The sequence below is a fragment of the Gastrolobium bilobum genome, unplaced genomic scaffold, assembly GCF_033153095.1.
Source record: "Gastrolobium bilobum isolate Gb01-03AN ecotype WA unplaced genomic scaffold, APGP_CSIRO_Gbil_v1 utg4886, whole genome shotgun sequence".
In the NCBI taxonomy this organism is placed as follows: domain Eukaryota; kingdom Viridiplantae; phylum Streptophyta; class Magnoliopsida; order Fabales; family Fabaceae; genus Gastrolobium; species Gastrolobium bilobum.
The window spans coordinates 60,333-81,435 of NW_026895089.1; the positions used below are offsets into that span (position 1 = coordinate 60,333).

General features: G+C 35.5%; 2 protein-coding genes and 1 non-coding gene across 5 annotated transcripts in view; 2 read left to right on the forward strand and 1 right to left on the reverse strand.

Moving 5' to 3' along the window:
* Window positions 1-7,655, forward strand: part of LOC133291072 (ubiquitin-conjugating enzyme E2 35) — a 29,499-nt gene extending 21,844 nt beyond the window's left edge. For all 3 annotated transcript variants that reach the window (XM_061489599.1, XM_061490861.1, XM_061490250.1), the window contains exons 5-8: window positions 6,552-6,593; window positions 6,671-6,744; window positions 7,033-7,130; window positions 7,381-7,655. In XM_061489599.1, the coding sequence (XP_061345583.1) occupies window positions 6,552-6,593; window positions 6,671-6,744; window positions 7,033-7,130; window positions 7,381-7,418 (252 nt within the window). In that variant the 3' untranslated portion in view covers window positions 7,419-7,655. The remainder of the gene's footprint in view (window positions 1-6,551; window positions 6,594-6,670; window positions 6,745-7,032; window positions 7,131-7,380) is intronic.
* On the forward strand, window positions 1,837-1,942 carry LOC133293808 (small nucleolar RNA R71). The gene has a single exon (XR_009749141.1). It is a non-coding gene; the product is annotated as a small nucleolar RNA R71 (small nucleolar RNA).
* A 3,614-nt stretch (window positions 7,656-11,269) lies between the features above and the next one.
* On the reverse strand, window positions 11,270-14,640 carry LOC133292991 (TPR repeat-containing thioredoxin TTL1-like). The gene is made up of 7 exons (XM_061491804.1): window positions 13,763-14,640; window positions 13,368-13,563; window positions 13,074-13,258; window positions 12,651-12,984; window positions 12,361-12,565; window positions 12,164-12,270; window positions 11,270-12,053 (listed from the first exon to the last, which is right to left on the reverse strand). Exons 1-7 carry the CDS (start codon window positions 14,638-14,640, stop codon window positions 11,901-11,903), a joined length of 2,058 nt encoding a protein of 685 aa, XP_061347788.1. The 3' UTR covers window positions 11,270-11,900.
* Between the last annotated feature and the right edge of the window lie 6,463 nt (window positions 14,641-21,103).

Genomic DNA, 21,103 nt, shown 5'->3' on the forward strand with positions numbered 1-21,103 from the left:
CTTAACAAAAACTTTTTGGACAGCAACATCAATCACATCCATCCTAGAACACTTCCATTTCTCTTGGGTACTTAATGGATTTTAAGATATTAAACTTAATTTGCTCACCATTTATATTCATGGTCAATATACCTTCTTTCACATCTATTACAGCCTCACCTGTGGCTAAAAATGCTCTCCCCAAGATTATTGGCACCTCCCTATCCTCCTTATAATCTAAAATTATGAAGTCAGCAGGTAGAATAAATTTATCTACCTTGACTAAAACATTTTCCAATTTACCTTCAGGATAGACTAGGGACTTGTCTGCCAATTGTAAGGTGACAGTTGTGGGGCTAGGCTCTCCTACTTTGAGCTTCTTAAAGACACTTATGGGCATCAAATTAATGCTAGCACCTAAGTCACATAGTGCTCTGCCTATATAATGGTCACCTATGGTGCAAGGGATTGTAAAACTGCCTGGGTCTTCTAATTTGGGAGGCAACTTGCTCAACAAGTATTTGCTACTCTCTTGAGTAAGAGCCACTGTTTCAAACTCTTCCAACCTCCTCTTCCTAAAAAATATCTCTTTCATGAACTTCACATAAATGGGCATCTGTTCTAATGCATCTACAAATGGAATATTGATGTAAAGTTGTTTTAGGAGGTCAAGGAATTTCCTAAATTGGTTATCTTGCTTCTGCTTTTGAAGCCTTTGAGAAAATGGTGGAGAAGGTCTATTGGAGACAACAGGTGTCTCAACAATTGGCTTAAAAGCTTGGCTGTTTGAAGAAGCCTTTTCCTTTGAATTAGCCCCTGTTTCATTGCTATTTTCCATGGCTGCTGATTGTTGTCCAGCTGATGTATTTTCAACCTGGTGTGGGCTTTCTTTTTCCTTATCTTTCTGAAGTGTTTCCTCTGCCTTTTTCTTTAATGTTGAAGGCCTAATCACAGCTTCAGGTTGGTTCACAGATCTGTCATTTCTCAATTCTATCATTTGACATTGTTCAGTATTTCTCCTAGGCTCTTCAGTATTGCTAGGCAAGGTGCCAAGAGGCCTAATGCTCAGAGTGTTTGCTAAATGGCCTATATGAGATTCTAAATTCCTAAGAGGAGCAGGAATACTTTGCACAACTGCCTCCAAACTGTTTTGTTTAGCTTCAGTCCTATTAAAAAATTCTCTAAGTAGTGTTTCTAGAGAAGAAGAGGGCTGATCAGGTTGTTGGATTTGAGGATATTGTGCAGGAAGTTGCTGCCTTTGTGGCTGCTGATATCCTTGAGATGGGAAGGGTGGTATGGGTTGGGCATTTGAGGGACCGGCTTGCTGTCCTTGCCCTTGAGAGTATGGGAGACCAGTGTTTTGCCTCCAACCTTGATTAAAATTGTTGGAAAAATTATTTTGATTCCTATTGGGATTTCCCACGTAGAAAACTGATTCTAGGTTGGATGGGCAGCTACCAAACAAATGGGGCCCACCACAGAAAACACAAGTTTCGCCTGTGTTCACAACATTGACTTGAGGTTGGGCTATGGGAACTTGAGGTTGAGGTATTGGAACTTCGAGGCTGAGACAATCTTACCTCAATGGCTTGTCCTTGGTTTTTCACTAAGGTGGACAGTGCATCAAACTTGGCTGAAAGGGCTGTTACAGAATCTACCTCATGCAAACCAGCCACTCTCCTTGACTGATTTCTCTCTTTTGGCCATTGGGCATAATTTTGAGTCATTTGTTCCAACAACTCATGGGCTTGATTAAAGGACATGGACATAAACATGTCATTAGCAGCAGAATTTGCTAAGGCTTTGTTTTGAGTATTCAGGCTATTGTAAAGGATCTGTAACACTGCCCAAGAAGGCGAACCATGGTTGGGGCATTGCTTAAGAAGGATTTTAAACCTCTCCCACACATCCACTAAGGTCTCACCATTCTTCTGCATGAAGTTGGTGATATCACATCTAGTTTGCACTATCTTGTTGGATGGGAAAAATTACATGATAAATTTTTCAGCCAATGTGTGCCAATTGGTGATGGAGTTGGATGGAAGGGAGTTCAACCACTCTTTGGCTTTGTCAGCCAGTGAATGAGGGAAGAGCTTCAATCTAAGTACATCATCTGAGATGTTAGGATTCCTAAAAGTGTTGGCCACTTCTATGAAATTCCTAAGGTGCTTGTGTGGGTCTTCCATCAACAGACCATGAAACTGCCCCATATTTTGGAGCATGGTGAACATCACCGGTTCTAACTTAAAGGGCACTCCATTAACAGGTTGGGCAATACTTGGGTCTAACTCATCCAAAACAGGTATGATGGAGTCCATCATGGACCTATCATTGTCATCTATTACTGGTGAGTTCTCTATCCTTGCAGGTCCTCCTACCCCATCATTCCCATTTACATTTCCTAAATCCTCCATTTCTTCAAAATCTGGAAGTAAATTCTGCCTATTTGCTCTCTGCGTTCTCCTCCTAACTCTGAATGTCCTTTCAGGTTCCGGATCAAAAGATTCTAAGAAAGGGTGTGGAGTTGTACTCATGCACCCTTTTAAAAAAAAATCTACCTAGCTTAAGCAAACAAAATTCCTATTCAGTATCTTCTAAAATAAAAAAATCAAACAACCAACCGAACAGAAAAGAATTTGCAACAGCAACAGTAACCACAAACAGATAGTGTTATAGAACAGTAAAAAAAAATTAGACTAAGGGAATGAAACTAGAAATAAAAATAAAAGATTGACATGAAAAAATTAAGAACCAAAGTAACAACAATGAAATAATAAACTAAAAAATTAAATGACAAAACAACTATATAAAACATGCAAATAAAACAGAATATCAAAAGAACAAAAATCAAATGACCACTATTCAAGAAAATTCAGGAGTAGCTACTAACACAATAAAGAAACAGAATTAAAATAAAACTAAAAATAAAAACAAAAGAAAATTGAATTAACTCAGAAACAACAATCACTCAGAAAATTGACAATGTACGCCTTCGATCTCCGGCAACGGCGCCAAAAACTTGTTGTCTTGCTAACAGTTATGCAAGTATGCGCGCAAGTATACGCGACAACAAGTAATATAGGGCTTTTTATGAATCCCAGTTATCGTTCCCACAAGGATCTTTGGCGTTTTGACTTGGAATAAATTAGTAATTGCTAACAGAACTAAAATAAAATAAAATCAAATTAAATGCTACTACTATTCTAAACTAGTGTACTGAAAATGTTTTTATGGAAATTTTCTCTTTTTAAAACAGTGATTTTAGTTGGTGAAAGGATCTTTAACTACTGCCTAGAAAATTACTTAACTAAAAGACTTGTAAAATATTTTTTTTTAATGACACAGGTGGGTAGGTAGAGAATACCTAGAGGCGCGAGACAACTCTCTCTAAGGAACTCGGCAAAATAGCCTCGTAACTTCGGGATAAGGGGTGCCTCCTCACAAAGGGGGTTAAGTTTTAAAACAGAAAAGTAATTTCAGATATGGATGAAAATACAAAAGGAAAACAAGGATCGGTTTTGAAAACAGAATTTGGAAGCAAGTTGGGTGTCAATTTCCCCTTCCTTCAATTGCCATTAGGATGCTTTGACAGAAAATAGTTATTGCTTCCAACTTAACGAAAATACTAAAATAACTATTGTTTCCCAACAACAGTTTTCTTCCAATAACAACAGATGACATATCCCTATGTCACTGTTGTCATAGGACCTTGAAGTACCATTTCCTAAAGTTACATGGGGGTAACTTCATCCCTGGAGCCATACCCATTGAGAGAGATCTCTCTCAACTTTCCATGTGCTCACAGTGGGGTCTAGTGTGAGTTATTTCCCAATAATCTCACTATGTGTGATCATCACATAATAAACTCAGCAAAAAAAAACGCACAGTAAACAAACTGGAATCAACACTTTAAACTTTAAAACATCACTAATAACAAATGAGTTCCGGGTACTCTTTCAACCCAACTCTAAGAAAATTAGCTCATCACCACAGGTTGATGAGCTAACAAACAGCAAAGGTACATAATAAAAACAACAACTTAAAACGTACGACTAGCAAAATATAAAGGCAGAGGCTATCTTCAACAATTAGCTCTGAAACAGTGCTTACAAAAATTATAGAATTCTAAAAACCTAAAAACATAACAGAGAACAGTAAAATAAAAATTTCCCAAAAGGAAAAGAAAAACTCCCCGAAGAAAGAGAGGAGAAGTCACCTACAAATGCTTTTATCTCCTCCTTTATAGCTGATCCCAGGTCACCTCCTCAAAACGTACGTATGCTCCTCGCTCCACTTAATCGTGCGTGTCCCTTGTACGATTAGCAACGCACCAAAAGGAATCTCCAGCCACCACTACTAACAAACTCCAGCTCATCAAGTCGATTGAGGGACTTGTTTGGATTTTTCTGTATCGCACAAAAATCGGTTAGGGTTTATGTTTTGGTTGGTTTGATTCAAGAATTGAACCGTGAGTGACGCTAGGGTTCTGTGATTTCGACCGAAATTGAAGGACGGTCTAGATCGGTGAAGGGATTTAGAAGGATCGGTTGAGATGAGGGTCTAAATGGAGGTGGGTTTGCTTGAACGGTTTGATGTGCTAGGGTTTTTTCCTTATTTCAACTTTTCACGCTACTGAGTTCTTTTGCTTCCCATTCCTTTCTTTTCCTTCTTTTCTGATTTGGGCTTCTCCCAAAATTGCTTCTTTCTTCCTTCGATTTGGGCTTCTGATCAGCAAGGAGCGGCCCATTCTTCCTTTATTCTTTTCTTTTCTTCTTTTCTTTTCTGACTTGTATTGTAACTCAGTCCAAGCTTTTCTTTCTTCTCTTTGCTTGTAGAAATAATACCAATTGGGCCTGAAAAATACAAAACCAGCCCATTAGCACTCAAAATCAGAATCCTTCATTTCTATGCAATATTTGGGGTTTATATTAACAAAAGATATCCTTTTCATTCCCATTTTAACATCAAACTAGATGTTCTAAGTCACTAATCATGGACTTATCAGAAACCAAGCATAAGATTGTATTTTTGGAAGAGGTATTGGGGATTATTAGCTCTTTGGCATACTGAGTCAGCAAGGGATAATATTCCCCATTTTGGTTAGAGAGGGGAGCAGTTATGGAGTGGACAAAGGAGGGAATGCACCACTCAGGTCCCTTAAAAGGGTGAACCATCAACAAGGAAAAGGATCTTTTGGGACTTGGGTGAGATTAGAGGCTCTCCAACTCCTATGAATCTACATTTTTTTTTTTTAACAATTTGTGAACATCTGATTTTTGGTGTATCTTGATCTTTCAGTGTAATTTCAATACTGGTTCGGATTTTGAATACAATTTTGCTACTATTCCTTTCAATTTTCCTAGAATTGTTGAATTGGTTGTAACATAGGTCAAGTTATTTCCAATTTTGGTTGCTTTACACCAAGGTTTAGCTTTGAGTCCTTATCTTTTTGGCCTAGTTATGGATGAACTAATTAAACATATCCAAGATGAGGTGCCATGATATATGTTTTTAGTAGATAATATCATGTTTATTGATGAGACCAGAGCTGATGTTAATATTAAATTAGAATTATGAAGAAGCACATAAGAGTCTAAAGAATTTATTTTAAGTTGAAGTAAGACTGAATGCATGACATGTGAGTTTTCCATGGGAAGAGAGGAAATCAAGAATCCGTTAATATGTTAGAATAAGAAGTATCCAAGAAAAATGCATTTAGATATCTGGATCAATGTTGCAAAAGAGGGGAGAGATTGATGAGGATGTAAGTCATAGAATTAGAGGAAAATCCCTCTTAGGTTAAAAGGTAAATTTTATAGACAAGGTTTGCAATGCTATACACAACTATTGTTGGCTAGCACAGAAGCAACATGAACATAAAATGAGAATAACTGAAATAGGGATGTTAAGGTAGATGTGTGGTCATACAAGGATGGATAAGATAAGAAATGAAGATATTCAATAAAAAGTTGTAGCAATACCGGTGGAAATAAAGATAAGAGAGCATAGTTTGAGTCTATTTGGGCATTTCTTCGAAGAACTCTTAAGAGGCTCCGATAAGAACATAGGTTTGTTATTGTAAGCATGACACAAAGAAAGGAAGAGATTGGTAAAAATTTACTTGGGGGAAGGTAGTAAAAACAAGAATTAATGAAATGAGAAATAATTACCGTACGGTTTGTCTTAGGACTGAGTCGTGAAAAGCTAATAGCATTGTGTTAGTCCCTTTTTCATATATATATATATATATATATGGGCTTTATTACTCTCCTTTCATAGGAGATAACTTCTCTCATGCTCTCTCACTTTGAGTAGGGAGGCAGGTATTGAGTATTGGTTTAGTGGGGAAATTAAGAAACCTCTTGGAAACTCTTGAGCCTAGGTGTGTTGGTTTGAGGGAGAGTTGAGATTTTTTGGGTTTATTTTTTGCATTTTATATTGTATCAGTGTATGTAAAAAGAGGCTATGCCTCCATTGCTAATGAATTCAGTGTTGTATTTTTCTGGGTTCCTTCAGATTCTGACAATAATGATATCTTCTCATTAGATTCATATGTGCATTACTTTTTACAGGTTAGGTTTCTGACAAAAATATATCATCCGAACATTGATAAGGTACATGTTGCTTCCCCTAAATTCTCATTTCTTCTTCAGTAGTTATTTTTCTCTTACAAGTTCTTGTTTAAATTTAGCTTGGCAGGATATGTCTTGATATTCTGAAAGATAAGTGGAGTCCTGCTCTTCAGATACGCACTGTTCTTTTGAGGTATCTTTATTTGTTGTATTTTAGCTTACTGGATATGCCCATGTTCTGTGGACCTATTTTTTTCTTGAAGAAATGGGACAGAGCTAATAGTAATTGGTTTACAGTCTTGACCTTCGTATTGAATTTTCCTAAAACATGTGATGATACATACATAGAGAAATACAAATATGCATTATGCAAATTTGCAAGTCTGGAAAAAGAAAAAATTCTTAATTATCTGAATTAACCTGTTCTTAATTGGAAAGAATATTATGTGCTGAATATATGAATTTATTGGCACTCTGCTAGCATTCAAGCTCTTTTGAGTGCACCAAACCCAGATGATCCACTTTCCGAGAACATTGCCAAGCATTGGAAATCTAATGAGGCCGAGGCTGTTGAAACAGGTATGTTTTCTGCATGTGAATTATGGGTATGGATCTCTAATATTATAATTCTACAAGACAAACACATGACCTTCTATGTGAAAAATTTGTGTCTATTTTTGATGTCGTAGGTATTCATAAATTTTGATAGGATCCTACTTATTTAATTTTATGATGAAAGACATAGATACAAAATTTTCATTATCATGAGAGGATCTATTTTCGATATTTATATACTCGTTAAAATGTGGCATGGCATTGGAATTTGCAGCAAAGGAATGGACCCGATTATATGCTAGTGGCGCCTGATGATGGGGTTCAAACCAAATAACAATAGTGACCGTTAATTCACATTGGAAATTTGGAAGAATTGATGTCTGAACTTTTGGGGTTAATATTCCTCGTAGCTTCCGGTTAACTGTTAATTGATTCTCTTGGAAGACGCCTTATCTTGGAACTTGTATTATTAATATATGTATTGATCATTTGTCTGCCTACTGCTAAGTAATTTGGGACTGTTGCAATTAACAGTTGCATTTGTTTTACCGGATTTGCTTTCTTTCAGGATTAACCTCTTCAGGAGGTGCGATGAGTGACTTATTTTTATTTTTTGCGAATTTATATCTTTAATCCCTAAAGGTCTTTTCACGCTCCCGGCATTGAATAGACTAAAACATATTTCATTAAATTCCTCTAAACTTGCATTCATGTCTCTTCTGAGTTACATGTCAATCATCTTACACGGTATGCTCTTTAGTTATTGTCTAGCAAGCTTAAAGCAATTGAAAGTTAATAATAGGTGCGGTCACTGTAGGAGTACGGATTAAGCGCGTTCATGCAGTGATACCGTTATAAATAGCATCTCTTATTTGGCCTTTTAAGTCTTATAAATAAGAACATAAAAAAGCAACATACGGGCTTTAGAGCCTGTAATTATTTTGGTCCGAAGAATATTAGAAACACAAGAGGGTGGGAGCCTGTGGGCAAAAGGTCAAATTGGGCCATGCTTAAACACGTAGTTGAAAGTCATGGTTTTGAGCAATGTTTGTATTTCATTAATTTCACAGCAATTCTGCCAATTTAGGCATTCCAAGTGCTTGGATTTGTATTGGGATTAAGGCTGCTAACATTTTTATTTTATTTTTGGAAAAATGTAAATATGTATTAACTCAAACAATTTACAACGGAAATGGAGCATACCCTGCAGCAGAAATGAACAAAGAACATATGCACTAGGTGCAAGAGCCAAAAACAGATGCACCAAGAGCATGTGCCTAAAACAGATGCATCAAGTGAGTGTTTATAAACAAGAAATTTAATCTTGTCAATTACATCAAAAAGTGGGGTATTCTTAAAAATTAGCAAATTCCTAGCCATCCAAATGCAGTGTAGACGGGTGGCTAAAGCCAAACAACACATTTTTCCAAAAAAACTAGAGATTGCCCTCCTATGAATGAGGCTGTTAATGGTACCTTGCAGCGAAATTGTGCGCTTCAAAAGCCAGACACGGATGTTTAAGGATGCTAACATTTATACTAATAGTTAGTCGTTTAAAGCTATTATTCACCCTCAATTATTAGGTGTAACAGGGTGGATTAGTATTCCATTCGCTTCCTAAATGTATCGTAAGAGAAAGGGGGTAAAAGGTGAGTACAATTTGAAAGGTGGGTACAATTTGTATATGCAAACTAATGAAATGCAAAATAAGAAAAGATAATGTTTTTGTTGTAGAGGTGTATGAGAACTACTAGTCTAGTACTCTCATATATATTAATGCATCTCTGCATCATCATTACTCCTTCCCATGGTTCTGCTAAACAAACCTCTCTCTTTTTTCTAACAACACGTCATATTTTAGGCAAAAGTCCAAGCAGCTATGACAAATTAACATCATCAAATCAATAGCATTCATGCAATAAGAAAGTGAAAGAAGAAATAACCGAAAATGACCCTCAAAACATAATGCTCGTAGTTCAAACTAGACTAACTAAACGACAGTGACAACCCTCTCTTTCTCAAGAGCCTGCAGTATCGTATTCAAAGTGAGTATCAGCCACAACGGCTATATTCTTGTTTAAGCCTTCACAACGCCATTTGATGATGTTGTGGTACAATGTACAAAGTGGTGTCGTACTGTGGCATGAGATGGACCATATTGCCACAGCACATAACGTAGCCTCGAGACTCACCTTTCTGTGTGTATTAAGCCTACGACGTTAGCCATAGCCTGTCCTTTTTCTTTTTTGTTTCCTTTGTATCTTTTTTCAAGATTTGGTTCCTCTCCTGCGAAAAAATAATTACATGATCATATTATTTAATTATAATTACTCATTTAAAAATTATATATTTTTCTTATTTTTATCTCATTGTCAATGAATAGTTGTGATTAAATAACATAATTATATACCACTTTTTCACGTCAGAAGATTCAAATCGTTTTTCTCATGATTTTCGCTTTTTACAATGCTCTAATTGCTGGCCATTCCCTATATGAATGCCGGTGGTTTTGACAGTTGGACGCGCCGACACGCGCATTCTGACTTGAGAGACACAAGTGTCCACACACTTTTTCTAGTGTCCACACGCTAGTGTTCTGTTCATTCACACCATGCAAATGGGAATGGGAATTCTCACCGTCAAGTTTTATTTTCACCCTTTTGATCTTTTTTCCAATCCTCTTTAACCTAAACTAGCAATGGGTTGAATGTATTGGTAGTAGTAGTACCACCAATTTACTAAGCCTTCTTTATTTATTATACTTGCGACAAGTCCTAGTCCTATGGCTACCTTCACACGTATATTCGACTTTGAAATTGAAGCTAAGGTAGGTTAAAAGTACCTAACTTCAATGCAAATTAATTTTATACATTGGTCACTTGAACCTACAATTTATCTCATTGTCATCATTTTCCAAAGGGCTAAAGAAAAAAAAAATTAAAAAAAAAGAGAGGCAGAAGTTGATTATGGAGGCTTCTACTTCTACAACGCAACACATTACGAGAACATCAAATGCGTTTGTGATAGACGTGTTTGATAGCTAAGACATAGGGTTCTATTCTTTTGTTAATACATTTTAAAAATACAACAAAACAAGATAAAGACTCTATTCCATATTCTCATTAATTTTTTTTAAAAATAAATTAATTTGTTCTAAACTTGTTTTTCTGACTGATTGAATCGTGGTTTTGAATTTGAATCCAACCAAAGATCAAATCAATCTTCGTCAAAGCATCTAAAATCTTTAAGATTGATTGCTCCCTTTGAAAGAGAGTAGCATCTTAAATGCCACGTGAACATAAACCCTCTTCTTGAAAGGTCACAATCTCTCTCACATTAGTTTTATGATTGTGCTTGCCATGTTTCATCTTACTTGGTATAAATTATGAACAAGATTGATTTGTTAAATCAAATATGATTTGGTGGTCCACCTTCCATTATAATAGTACAATGATAAAAAGATAGGAGTTACGAATTGTATCAACCACCCAAGTCCACTCCACTCTAACAAAACGAATCTTCAATAACTTAAACATAAAAAACCAGCTATCAACTTAAATGCCATAACCCCCTGCTTCCCAATCTCAAGACCAAGTCATCTTTTTCTATCTCTGCCCCTATGTTACACCAACACGGACATGAGACACGTTAATTGTAAAAAATATTAAATTTTGACATATTATGACACATTCTAATATTAAATAAAAATAAAATATATAATATATATTATATTTAATATTCAATAATTTAACAAAAATAAAACTAAACTTATAATATCCATCAATTTTGCAAAAGAGCATAAGATATTCCAAATATTTATATTAAACTCAATAAAATAATAATAGTAATCCAACGAATTTAATAATTGAAACTAAAAACACAACGCAACGCAACTTTCAAACCCTTTTTTGAGTCTATGTAATGCATGTTAAGAGTGTTAGAGAATATCGGACACGACACGGGTTTTTAAAGTGTTGGTACATCATAGCTCTGCCCAATACATAAATCATAAATGACAATTCTTTCACAAGACTTTATCATTGTACATTGATTCAGTGTATATAGAAAACAGAATGGTTATGATAATATGGAAAGAACAGAAAAATGGGAAATTTTATTGATCAAATGGCTAAGATAGAAAAATAATAACAAATTCATCCTCATTTCACCAACCCAGTAGGTACCCACCACACATCCTTATCTCCTCCTTCAAAGGCTTCCAGTGTTTAGGATATAATCACATATATACATCTACAGATCCTCCTTTAACAGCAGACCAACCTCCCCTTCCTTCCTTCCTTCTATATCTGTCTATTTATCTATCCTAAAGGTGATAAAAACTGACAATTTAATCAATTGTACAATCATAAAAAGGATCTCTTATTTTTATTTTTTTTTCAACCATAAAGTCGGGGAGCCCTATGCATCTGAATTTGCCCTTTTTCTATAAAGAAAATGGGGATACAAGAACAACTGGCCTACATGAACTGGAAAGGAGAAGAGTAAAGAAAATTGACAAGGGGAAAGCTGGAGGAACATGGAACCAGAGAGCAATGACGAATGAATGAATAAATAAAAACTGCAAAAGGAACTAGGTCTAGAGTATCTCTTAAGGTTCCACTGGCGCTGGATGCTAACATGTTTATTATGTGGTTCTGTCTATGTAACAGGTATCAGGAGATCAATTTATGGTGGGAATATAAGACTGGATGAACATTGGAGAGTTCTAGTGCAGGCATAGACAGCAAGATAGAAATGCAGTAGACAACAGAGAAACAGAACAAGTAATGAGTTCTACAAGTTGTAATGCCTAACAGAGTGTTCCAACATTTCACGACTAGGGCATACGATTTCCTTCACGCGACTGCCATTTTTGTAGATCTTGAAGGTTGGTACAATCCTAACATTCTCAGCAGTAGCAACTGTTGGGCTTTCTTGAATATCCACCTTTGATCAAACACAAAATTGCATGCATAAGAATAGTATCATAATGCTTTCTTTATCTCTAAATTAAATATCAGGGAAACTAGTCCGAAACAGGGTGTGAAATGAGCTACCTTGAGGAAGTTAATAGATGGGTAGCGACCACATAGTGTATCCACAAATGGTGATATTTGCTTGCAATGCAAGTTGGATGCGACTTGAAAATGGACAACCGAAACACCTGTAAAACTAGAGATAATATCAGGAAATATGCATAATAATGGAGCTGTAAAATGAATTGCATAAGCCTATCCTCAACCATTTTAATCACCTGGTAAAGAAATTGCAGCTCTAAACTGCTCAAGGCCTGATATGTTCTCCACTTCACCACCAAATTTTAAATTATGCACTTCTTCCCCACGAGATTTCTTTAATGCAACTTGTGCGTGAAACAAAGCCTCAGCAACTTCATTGTTATCCGGTAGTTCTCTACGCAAGAGCTCGTAATCTTTTACTGCTTCTTCCCACCTTTCTAACTGCATATAAAATCAAGAGATGACTCCACTTACCTTTGAGTATGACAAACAGACTGTATCACAAAAGAATAAGAAGTAAATTTACCTTGCTATATGAGGCAGCCCTTCGAAGAATGGCTTTTGTGTAATTTGGTTGGATATGTAAAGCTTGATTGGAGTCTTCAATGGAACTTTCCCATTGCCCAAGCTTAAACCAACATGCTGCTCTATTGCAATAGAGAATAGAGTTTGAAGGGTCAAGCCTCAAACCTTCACCATATGCTGAGCATGCCTCAGTGAACCTTTCTGACTTAAAAAGATCATTCCCACGTGCTCGAGCTCTTGCCACCATCCTTACATTGTTGAGCAAAACAGCAACTTCAACATTTCGGGGATCAATCTGACTTGCTTTCTCAGCAGCAGTAACTGCATTCTCAAACCTGCAACACATCCATCATCCATTCTCACTCTCCAACAGAAACCTTTGCCAGCTTAGATTCTTGATGAAGCTTACAATTTCTGAACTCACCTTCCTAAAGCAATCTCAATCTGAGCTCTAACTAAGTAGCAATAAGCTTCGGAGAGCATCCCAAAGAATCTTGCCTGTGATGAGGAAATGGTATTCGCTTCGCATTTGGGTATATGCAATAAACTTGATTCGGCATCATCAATTTGATGGAGCTTCAGAAGTGCCTCTGCTCTACACATAAATAGCTGTAAATTCAATTTCCAACATGTTCAGACATTGGTTTACACTTTTCACACCTCCATAACATGTTCAACTCACATATGATCAAAAAGTTAAAAAATTAACAAAAAATACCCCAACACAAGAGTCTGCACCAGCAGCACCAGCAGCATCAACTTCCCTCAGAACACTTTTCCAATCTCCTATTCTCCTCACATCTACACATTTCCTAATATGCTTTTCCACTATCTGCAACTTCTGCAACTCTGAAGGATCCGGCCGAAGCCCGCCATAACATAGGTGTTTCCTAGCATCCTCAACATATCCCAACCTGTGACATGGAAGATTTTACCACATAATTTTCATATCAATAACACGCCATACACAATGCAAAGCAAGAAATCCAAAACACATCATAAAATAGCATCTATCATCTAATATTAATCCAAAATTCAACTCACACTCCACAAATGAACCACCAAAAAGAAAACCGATATAAATGTTCATGCTAACTCTTATTACTTTCTTACCTAAGAAAAAGAGTGGCCAAACGCTGATGTGCCCTTGCATAATTAGGATCCAACCTCAAAGCCTCCTCACACTCCCTCACCGCCTCCGCCAACCGTCCCATACTGGTCAATGCCGCCGCGCGGTTGCTCCGGTAGGAGGCATTGCCGGGAGACAACGAAATTGCCCGATCATACAGGCTCAATGCCTCCGCAAAGTGCCCCTTCTTGTATTCTTCATTCCCTGCTCTCTTCACCTCTTCTGGATCCACCCTCTTCACAGAATCACTCAACCTCGCACTCGCTGCCTCTCCTGCGGCTACGCAGCCACCTCTTCCACCCCGCATTATGCTTCCATGGCCGTAATTCCCCATGCCGGAGCCCAAAACATCGGTTCGAGAGCTGCGGCTCGGTGCCGCCGCCATGCCGGCCTTGAGAACCCTGCCAGACGGGCATATATTTCCGGCAGGAAGAACGTTCAGCGGCGGCGAATTCACGGCGGCGGAGGAGGCGGGGACGGAGGAGGAGGAGGGGGATCTCTGGCTTTGGCCGGAATAGATTAACGGCTGCAAGGTACCCGAATCGGATCTCCGATGACCCGGTTTGAAACTCCGGGTGGGGCTGTTGTTCTCACTGGACCCGGATAGCTCGCCGGAATGGGATCTCTTCGCAACCTGGTTGTTCCCGGTTCGGCCGGAAACCGAACCGGTCGAACCGGAGCTGCTGCTGCTACTGGTGGCTGCTGCTGCACTCTGGTTGTGTCGGGTCCGCAATGGCGAAACGGGGGAACCCAGATCGAGTTCTCGGAAATCGGGCTTGTTAGCGTCGTCGCCGCAACTCAGTGAGTCACGGAAGCGATCGCTGAGCCCTAACTCGGTAATGGGTTTCCTAGAATGTGACATTTTTCTCGGTAACCAAACAACAAAGGGGTATTATCAGTATATCTTAAAAACTCTTTTTTTTTTTTTTTATGTTTCTTTTTTTTTTCCTCTCTCTCTCTCTCTCTCACTCTCACTCTATGAGCAGCAATGCCAGTGAATAAAACCACAGCAAGGCTTCAGAAGAAGCTCAGAAGCATAGATTCACAAACACGAGCTCAAAAGAAAAGAAGAAGAAGAAAAAGAGAGAGAAAGTGATGGGGATCTCGTGATGTAAAAGGATGAAGCAAAGAATATCAATGTGAGTGTTGTTGGAGAGAATTCTTAGAGAGAGAGAGAGACGGAAAAAGAAAAAAACTTCGTTTTTAGAGAGAGAGAGAGAGAGAGATATAGAAAGAGAGAAGAAGAAAGAAAGAAAGTAAAAGAGGAAGCTTTTAATTTCTTTTTCTTCAGCGTCACCTGCTGCTTCACGAGACAGGTTTCTCTCTCTTTTCCATCTTCTTTCTCTTTCCAATTTTTTTAATCTTTATTATTGTAGAGATAGTTTTTTTCTCAATTATCATTATTTCCTTTTCTTTCTTTTTTTTGTCATTTTTCATGTATTATTCTCTAGCCTGTGTTCTTCTTCTATCTCCACAATTTTGCTTTGTTTTGTTGTTTTTTGCTTTTTCTTTTTCAAGAAAAAACAAATTACACACTGTCATTTAAGATATGCGAGAATCAATCTCTCTCTCATCCTTGCAGTTGGAGCCAAAGCCAAGTTCCTCATCTTCTGCCATTTTTCGCTTTCACTGAACACTTGTCGTCCTTATTGCTTTAACAAAGTACATAGGTTTTTCTCTTCTCTCTCTCTCGTTTTTTTTTAAAAAAAAATTTGGTATGTAATTAAGTTCTACAGATATTTGCAATGAATTCACAGAATCAAAACTTTCGCCCAAAAGTAATACTCATTAATTTCCCAACCCCCCTTAATTTATAAGGGGTGTTGGGTTCACGAATTTTTTTTTTTGAATATTAAGAAAAATGTAATTGATAGGGAAATGGTTTGAAAGTAAGTTTGGTAAGAAAATGTAAAAAAAGTTGTTTGGTTGAGTAAAATATTACTGAGAAAAAGTTGTAAGTTGTACTGTGCATATGTTGCTTTTTACCATTTACCTAGCTTTCTACCAAATATCATGTTAGAAGTGGGTAAGTTGAACAGTGCTTTTCATTCATTTTTACACACAATTATGAAATGACGGGGAATCAAGTTAGCTAGGAAAATTTTGTAATTTTTTTACCAAACATGAATAATACAAAAACCCAATCTCATATACGTAGGTATCCTCACAAAAAGCTCCAACCAAACACCACTGAATGTTCATTGGTTTTTTAATTCCTGGTATGTCACAAAAGCACAAAATTTATTTGTTTCTAAACTTTAATTTTGATGGAATTTTAAAAATTTGATATCTTATATAATTAGTAATATAACAAATCTCATTAAATAAGATGTTAGTTAGCATAATGTGGGAAAGAATATTTGCACTGATAATATATCAAAATAGAACTTGTAATGAATTTGATAAATTTGAACCACTGAATGTGATTGGAAAAATAAAAGATTTACTTCATTTTTCGCAATGTAATATATAAAAACAAATTAAATACCATGTTTAATAAAAAGTCACACGTCATTTAAATGAGATTATGTGATGTACACAAAAAGAAAATGGAAATAATCCTTTTATATTTATTTTTTTATATCAATTCTAATTACTTTTTTGAGGTGAGTTATTTTCCATATCTCCGAGTCACCTTAATTCTTTCACGTTTTGTATTAATATAACCATGTTATATAAAAGATTTTAGTCATTTAATTATAATTTAATGTCAATAATTAAAGTATTAATTTTTATTTTCTCATTTTATAAACTTTTTTCATTAAAATTATGATTGTTGATCTACAATTGAATGCCTAAAATATTCCACGTGACATGATCATGGTAAAACATAAGGAGTGATTGCTCTCCATCGATGGAATCTTACCAAAAGTCCTAAAGCTTAATTCTAGATATATTGCTCAGTTAAGCATGAGCTTAGCTCTCCACCCAACTTTGATTTTAAAACATATATATATATATATATATATATATATATATATATATATATATATATATATATATATATATTATTCTAAAGTAAAACCGTTTATTGGAAACTTTGATGATGTGTCGCATTCTCCTTGAATCTGAGGTTTGTGTTCACACCTACAACAATTTAAAAAGTTTCCTGTTTTGGTAGACATTTAAAATTTGAATTTCGAACATTAAACAAATAAATACTGAATAAAGAAAAATTTTAATTCCGAAAATATATTGGTGGCAGAAATCCAATTAAAATCCCACCTAATTCTTTCATTGGTAATTGATGAACGTAATAACTGTTGTACCCCATTGGAAACTGAAAGTAATTATTCAATGTTTTGAATGTCCCAATGTCTCTCTCAGACTTTTAATGCCTTCTCTCCCTATTGTTATCATTTTTTATATGAACCCTCCATTTTTCTCTGGTCCACTCATTCATCTTCTTCAGTATCTTGTTGTTATTCCCTTCTTCTACTTTCTGCTTTAGTCATGTTTTCAAAATACGATTTTATAAAAGATCTAAATTCCTCTAAGGATGATTGGAGGATTAAGGTTAGGGCCATTAGGACTTGGAAGGTCCCTAATTATGAGAAAAAGGGATTTGATGACAATCTGGAGATGATTCTGGCAGATGAACATGTATTTTCTTTTTATGTTGCAAACTGATTTTGCTCTTTTTTTTTTCTAATTCTTCGATTATTCTTGCTAATTTATGTTTGAATTGTGTAGGGTTCTACGATCCATGCTACTGTCAAAGGGACTTTGCAAGTTAGAAAAAAATTTATAGAAGGGGAAGCGTACATTATTAGAAATTTTGGAGTTGGATTGAATGGTGAAGGTTTCAGGGCAACTAGGCATGTTTACAAAATTTCTTTCAACTTGAGGACAGATGTTAAGGCCATTGTTGATGCTACCATACCTGTCAATTGTTTCAATTTTGTCGAGTTTGATTTTATTATACAGCAAAAAACGGCCTCTCCTTATTTATTGGGTAATGTATTCTTTTGTTATTTTTTTAAATAATTTATTTACTTGGAAAAAAATATTTTCATTCATCTGAATTATTTTTTCTGTAGATGTCATCGGTTTACTGACTGGAACTAAGTTGAAGAGCATGATGTGTTTGGTAGGAAAACAAAAAACATTGTGCTGGAGCTTGATAACCACAGGTATTTTTTGTTGTAACGATTTTGAATAACGCATGTGTAAGAGTTATACTTATTTTATGTGTGGTAAATTGATGTCCGTAATGAGTTGTGTATATTTTTTTAAAAACCTCTGCGAAAAAGAGGTCACAAACTTGAATGCACATTGTGGGAGCATTATGTTGATGAAGTGCAGAGTTTTTTGGCAAATAATCAGGCTTCTCAGAATGTTATAATAGTTCATCTTGCAAAGATGAAGGATTTCAGAGGTATTTGTCTTCATAAATATCTATTTTGTCTGTCTCCTTCTATTACTTTTTTTGTAACTGTAGCTCTTTCCGTTTTCTTTCACTTTTAATTGTGTAGGTCAAAAGTCAATAACTAATACAAGATATACAACGCGTCTCATTATGGATTCGAATGTAACAGAAATTATTGAATTCAAGAAACAGTAAGAAATATTTTTTATGACCGTTGCAACTCTATTATTCAGTATAAGTTCTGTTATGAAATTTTTGTATGTTTGGATTCGTAATTTATATGTTACGTTTGTTTTTGTTTTAGGCTTGGAAATGTTTCAACGGATTGTATTCGTGGATTGTCCCAGTTGTCTACTCAATCGACATATTTCTTTGAGAATGATTTTCTTAAAAATACAGAAAGAAAGTGTATTACTGATATTAAAATTTCTACCGAGTTGATTATTTGTGATTGGGATAAAGTTATGCTATCTTTTTTAAATTTTATTTATTTATTTTTAATTGTCGTTAATGTTATACATTTTTTTTTCAGGTTATGACGTGTATTGCTTACGGAACTATCAAAGCAATTGAGAGTAAGTACAACTGGTGGTACAAATCCTATAAGAAATGCCCGTATCCTGTTTTTGAAGATTATGATAAATGGTTTTGTAAAAACTGCCAAAAACATTGGAGTGATTATCAACCAAGGTGAGATTATTTTTATTTTTAATGTTTTCTTATACTACGTAATTGACGCTGATAATAATAATTATTATATTATAGATTCAGTGTTCAAGTCAGAGTTGTTGATAACACCGATTCTGCATCGTTCATTCTCTTTGATAGAGATTGTGTTACTTTGTTGGGTATGAGTGCTTCTGATTTGCGTGAATTGCAATACAAGAGGGTTGGTATTCTATTTTTGCCCAACGTTGTGTTCATCAACTGTTTGTCATATTAATTAGTTCTAAATTCTGATATTTTTATTGGTTGGAATCTTCATCTTTTTTTGGAAATTTTTTCTAGGGTGCTGATTTGGAACATTATCCAAAAGAATTTGATGTTCTTATTGACAAGTCCATGCTGTTCAAGATTAATGTTAGAAAAAACAATTTTGACTCATACAGTGAGCCTAAATATCAATTTTTTATAATACTCATAATAGCTTTTCCTCTCTTCTCAATTCATTTCACCCCATTTTATTGGTTAAACAAACTTGTTGAATGATTTTGTTCTATATTATTTTGTTTGGATATACATTGAATTTATGAATTTTTGTGGAATTATTAGTGTTGATGATCATATATTTTGTTTGGATAAATTTTTGTTGTCTTATTTTTTTAACAGGCTAATAGACTAAACCAAGCATTTTTTTGTAAATAAGTCATGCCACAAGTCGATAATTATATTCATAACATATAACAGGCTAGATCAGACTGACACATTTAAACACAGACTTAGCCTTTTAAGATCAAAGCCCGACTTGATTCCGATCGTTAACACCCCTACTTCCTAGTAAGTCAACAAGATTAAAAAAATAATTTATTAAACATCTAATGAAAAAATATCATAGCAAAGTTTAGGCAACCATGATTATATTACCATATAGGTACTCTATCACCAAATCCTAGGTAACTTAGCTCATATTTGAAATAAAAGTAACACAAAAGAAATAAGAAAACTCCATAGAACTAAGATAAAGTAAACAGTAGCATTGTTGTAGCTCTACTCCCGCAACAACTCTATGCGCCACCTTTCTACACCGTCTCCAAGCTTCCAGAGAAGTGTTAGGATTAATTGAGTCCAATTATTATTCAACTGGACACTAGCTTCACCCCTTGATCCATTGGATTCTTCTTAACAAAATCTTCAAATCATTCTTCAATCCATTTGCTTTTTCTTTGACGTGAATGGGTTTTTCTTTTATAGAAAAATGCTCACTTGGGCGCCAAGTAACTTTTAAATTTGAATTCACTCAGAATTTGTCTTATAATCTAACTTGGATACTAATATTTCTCCTCTTGATTGCTGAAAATAAGGATTTGATAGGATATGTGTTCATCTTTTATCTTTCGCAGCCTTCTTATCCCTTATCCAGTGTTGTAGTGTCTTATCTTCGTGTTTGAATGCTTATATTCTTATCCATTATGTGGCAGCTTCCAAATGCATTGTTTCATTAAACTCTCTAGTGTTATAAGAATGTTGTGGCTCTATTATGCATCAGAAACTTCAAAGACAATGAATTGCTCTAGCATTTGTAATAACTTCAAATATAAATACTTAAATATTTCTCACTCAAAACACAAAATGACAATATTAATTCAATTATCTTATGATTATCAGGGAATTATACCCCATCTTATGTACCAAATCATCAAATATAAGCCTAGAATTAAGTCTCCATAGGAGCGTTAACAACATGGTACCTTCTAAATCTGTTCATACTCCTCCAAATGAGATATGGAAATGCAAGAAGCCCAACTTGAGTTTTCTAAAGATATGGGGCTTTCCTGTTTATGTTAAAGCATTGCCATAAGACAAGTTGAGTGCTAAACCAAGTGTCTTTTTGTGTGTTATCCCAAGAGAACTAAAGGATACTACTTTTATTTTTCTGAGGACTATAAAGTATTTATGTTCAAGAATGTTGTGTTCTTAGAGAAGAATTTCCTTGTTCAAAGAATCAGTAGGAGCAGAGTTGAACTTTATGAAGTTCAAGTCCCACAAGAACATATAAAATGACTCAAGCTTGTTGCACAGGTGACACCCATTGAAAGGGATGTAAACACATAACTTCGCAGACGTCTTAAGGTTAGTCAACCACCACAATTTTGTTATTGATAATCAACAAATCATCGAGGATGATGAGCCTAACAGTTATGAAGAGACAGTCAAGGATGTTGACTCCTTTGAATGGCTTAAAGCCATGGATTTCGAGATAGACTTGATGCATCAGAATAAGGCCATACCTTGTATA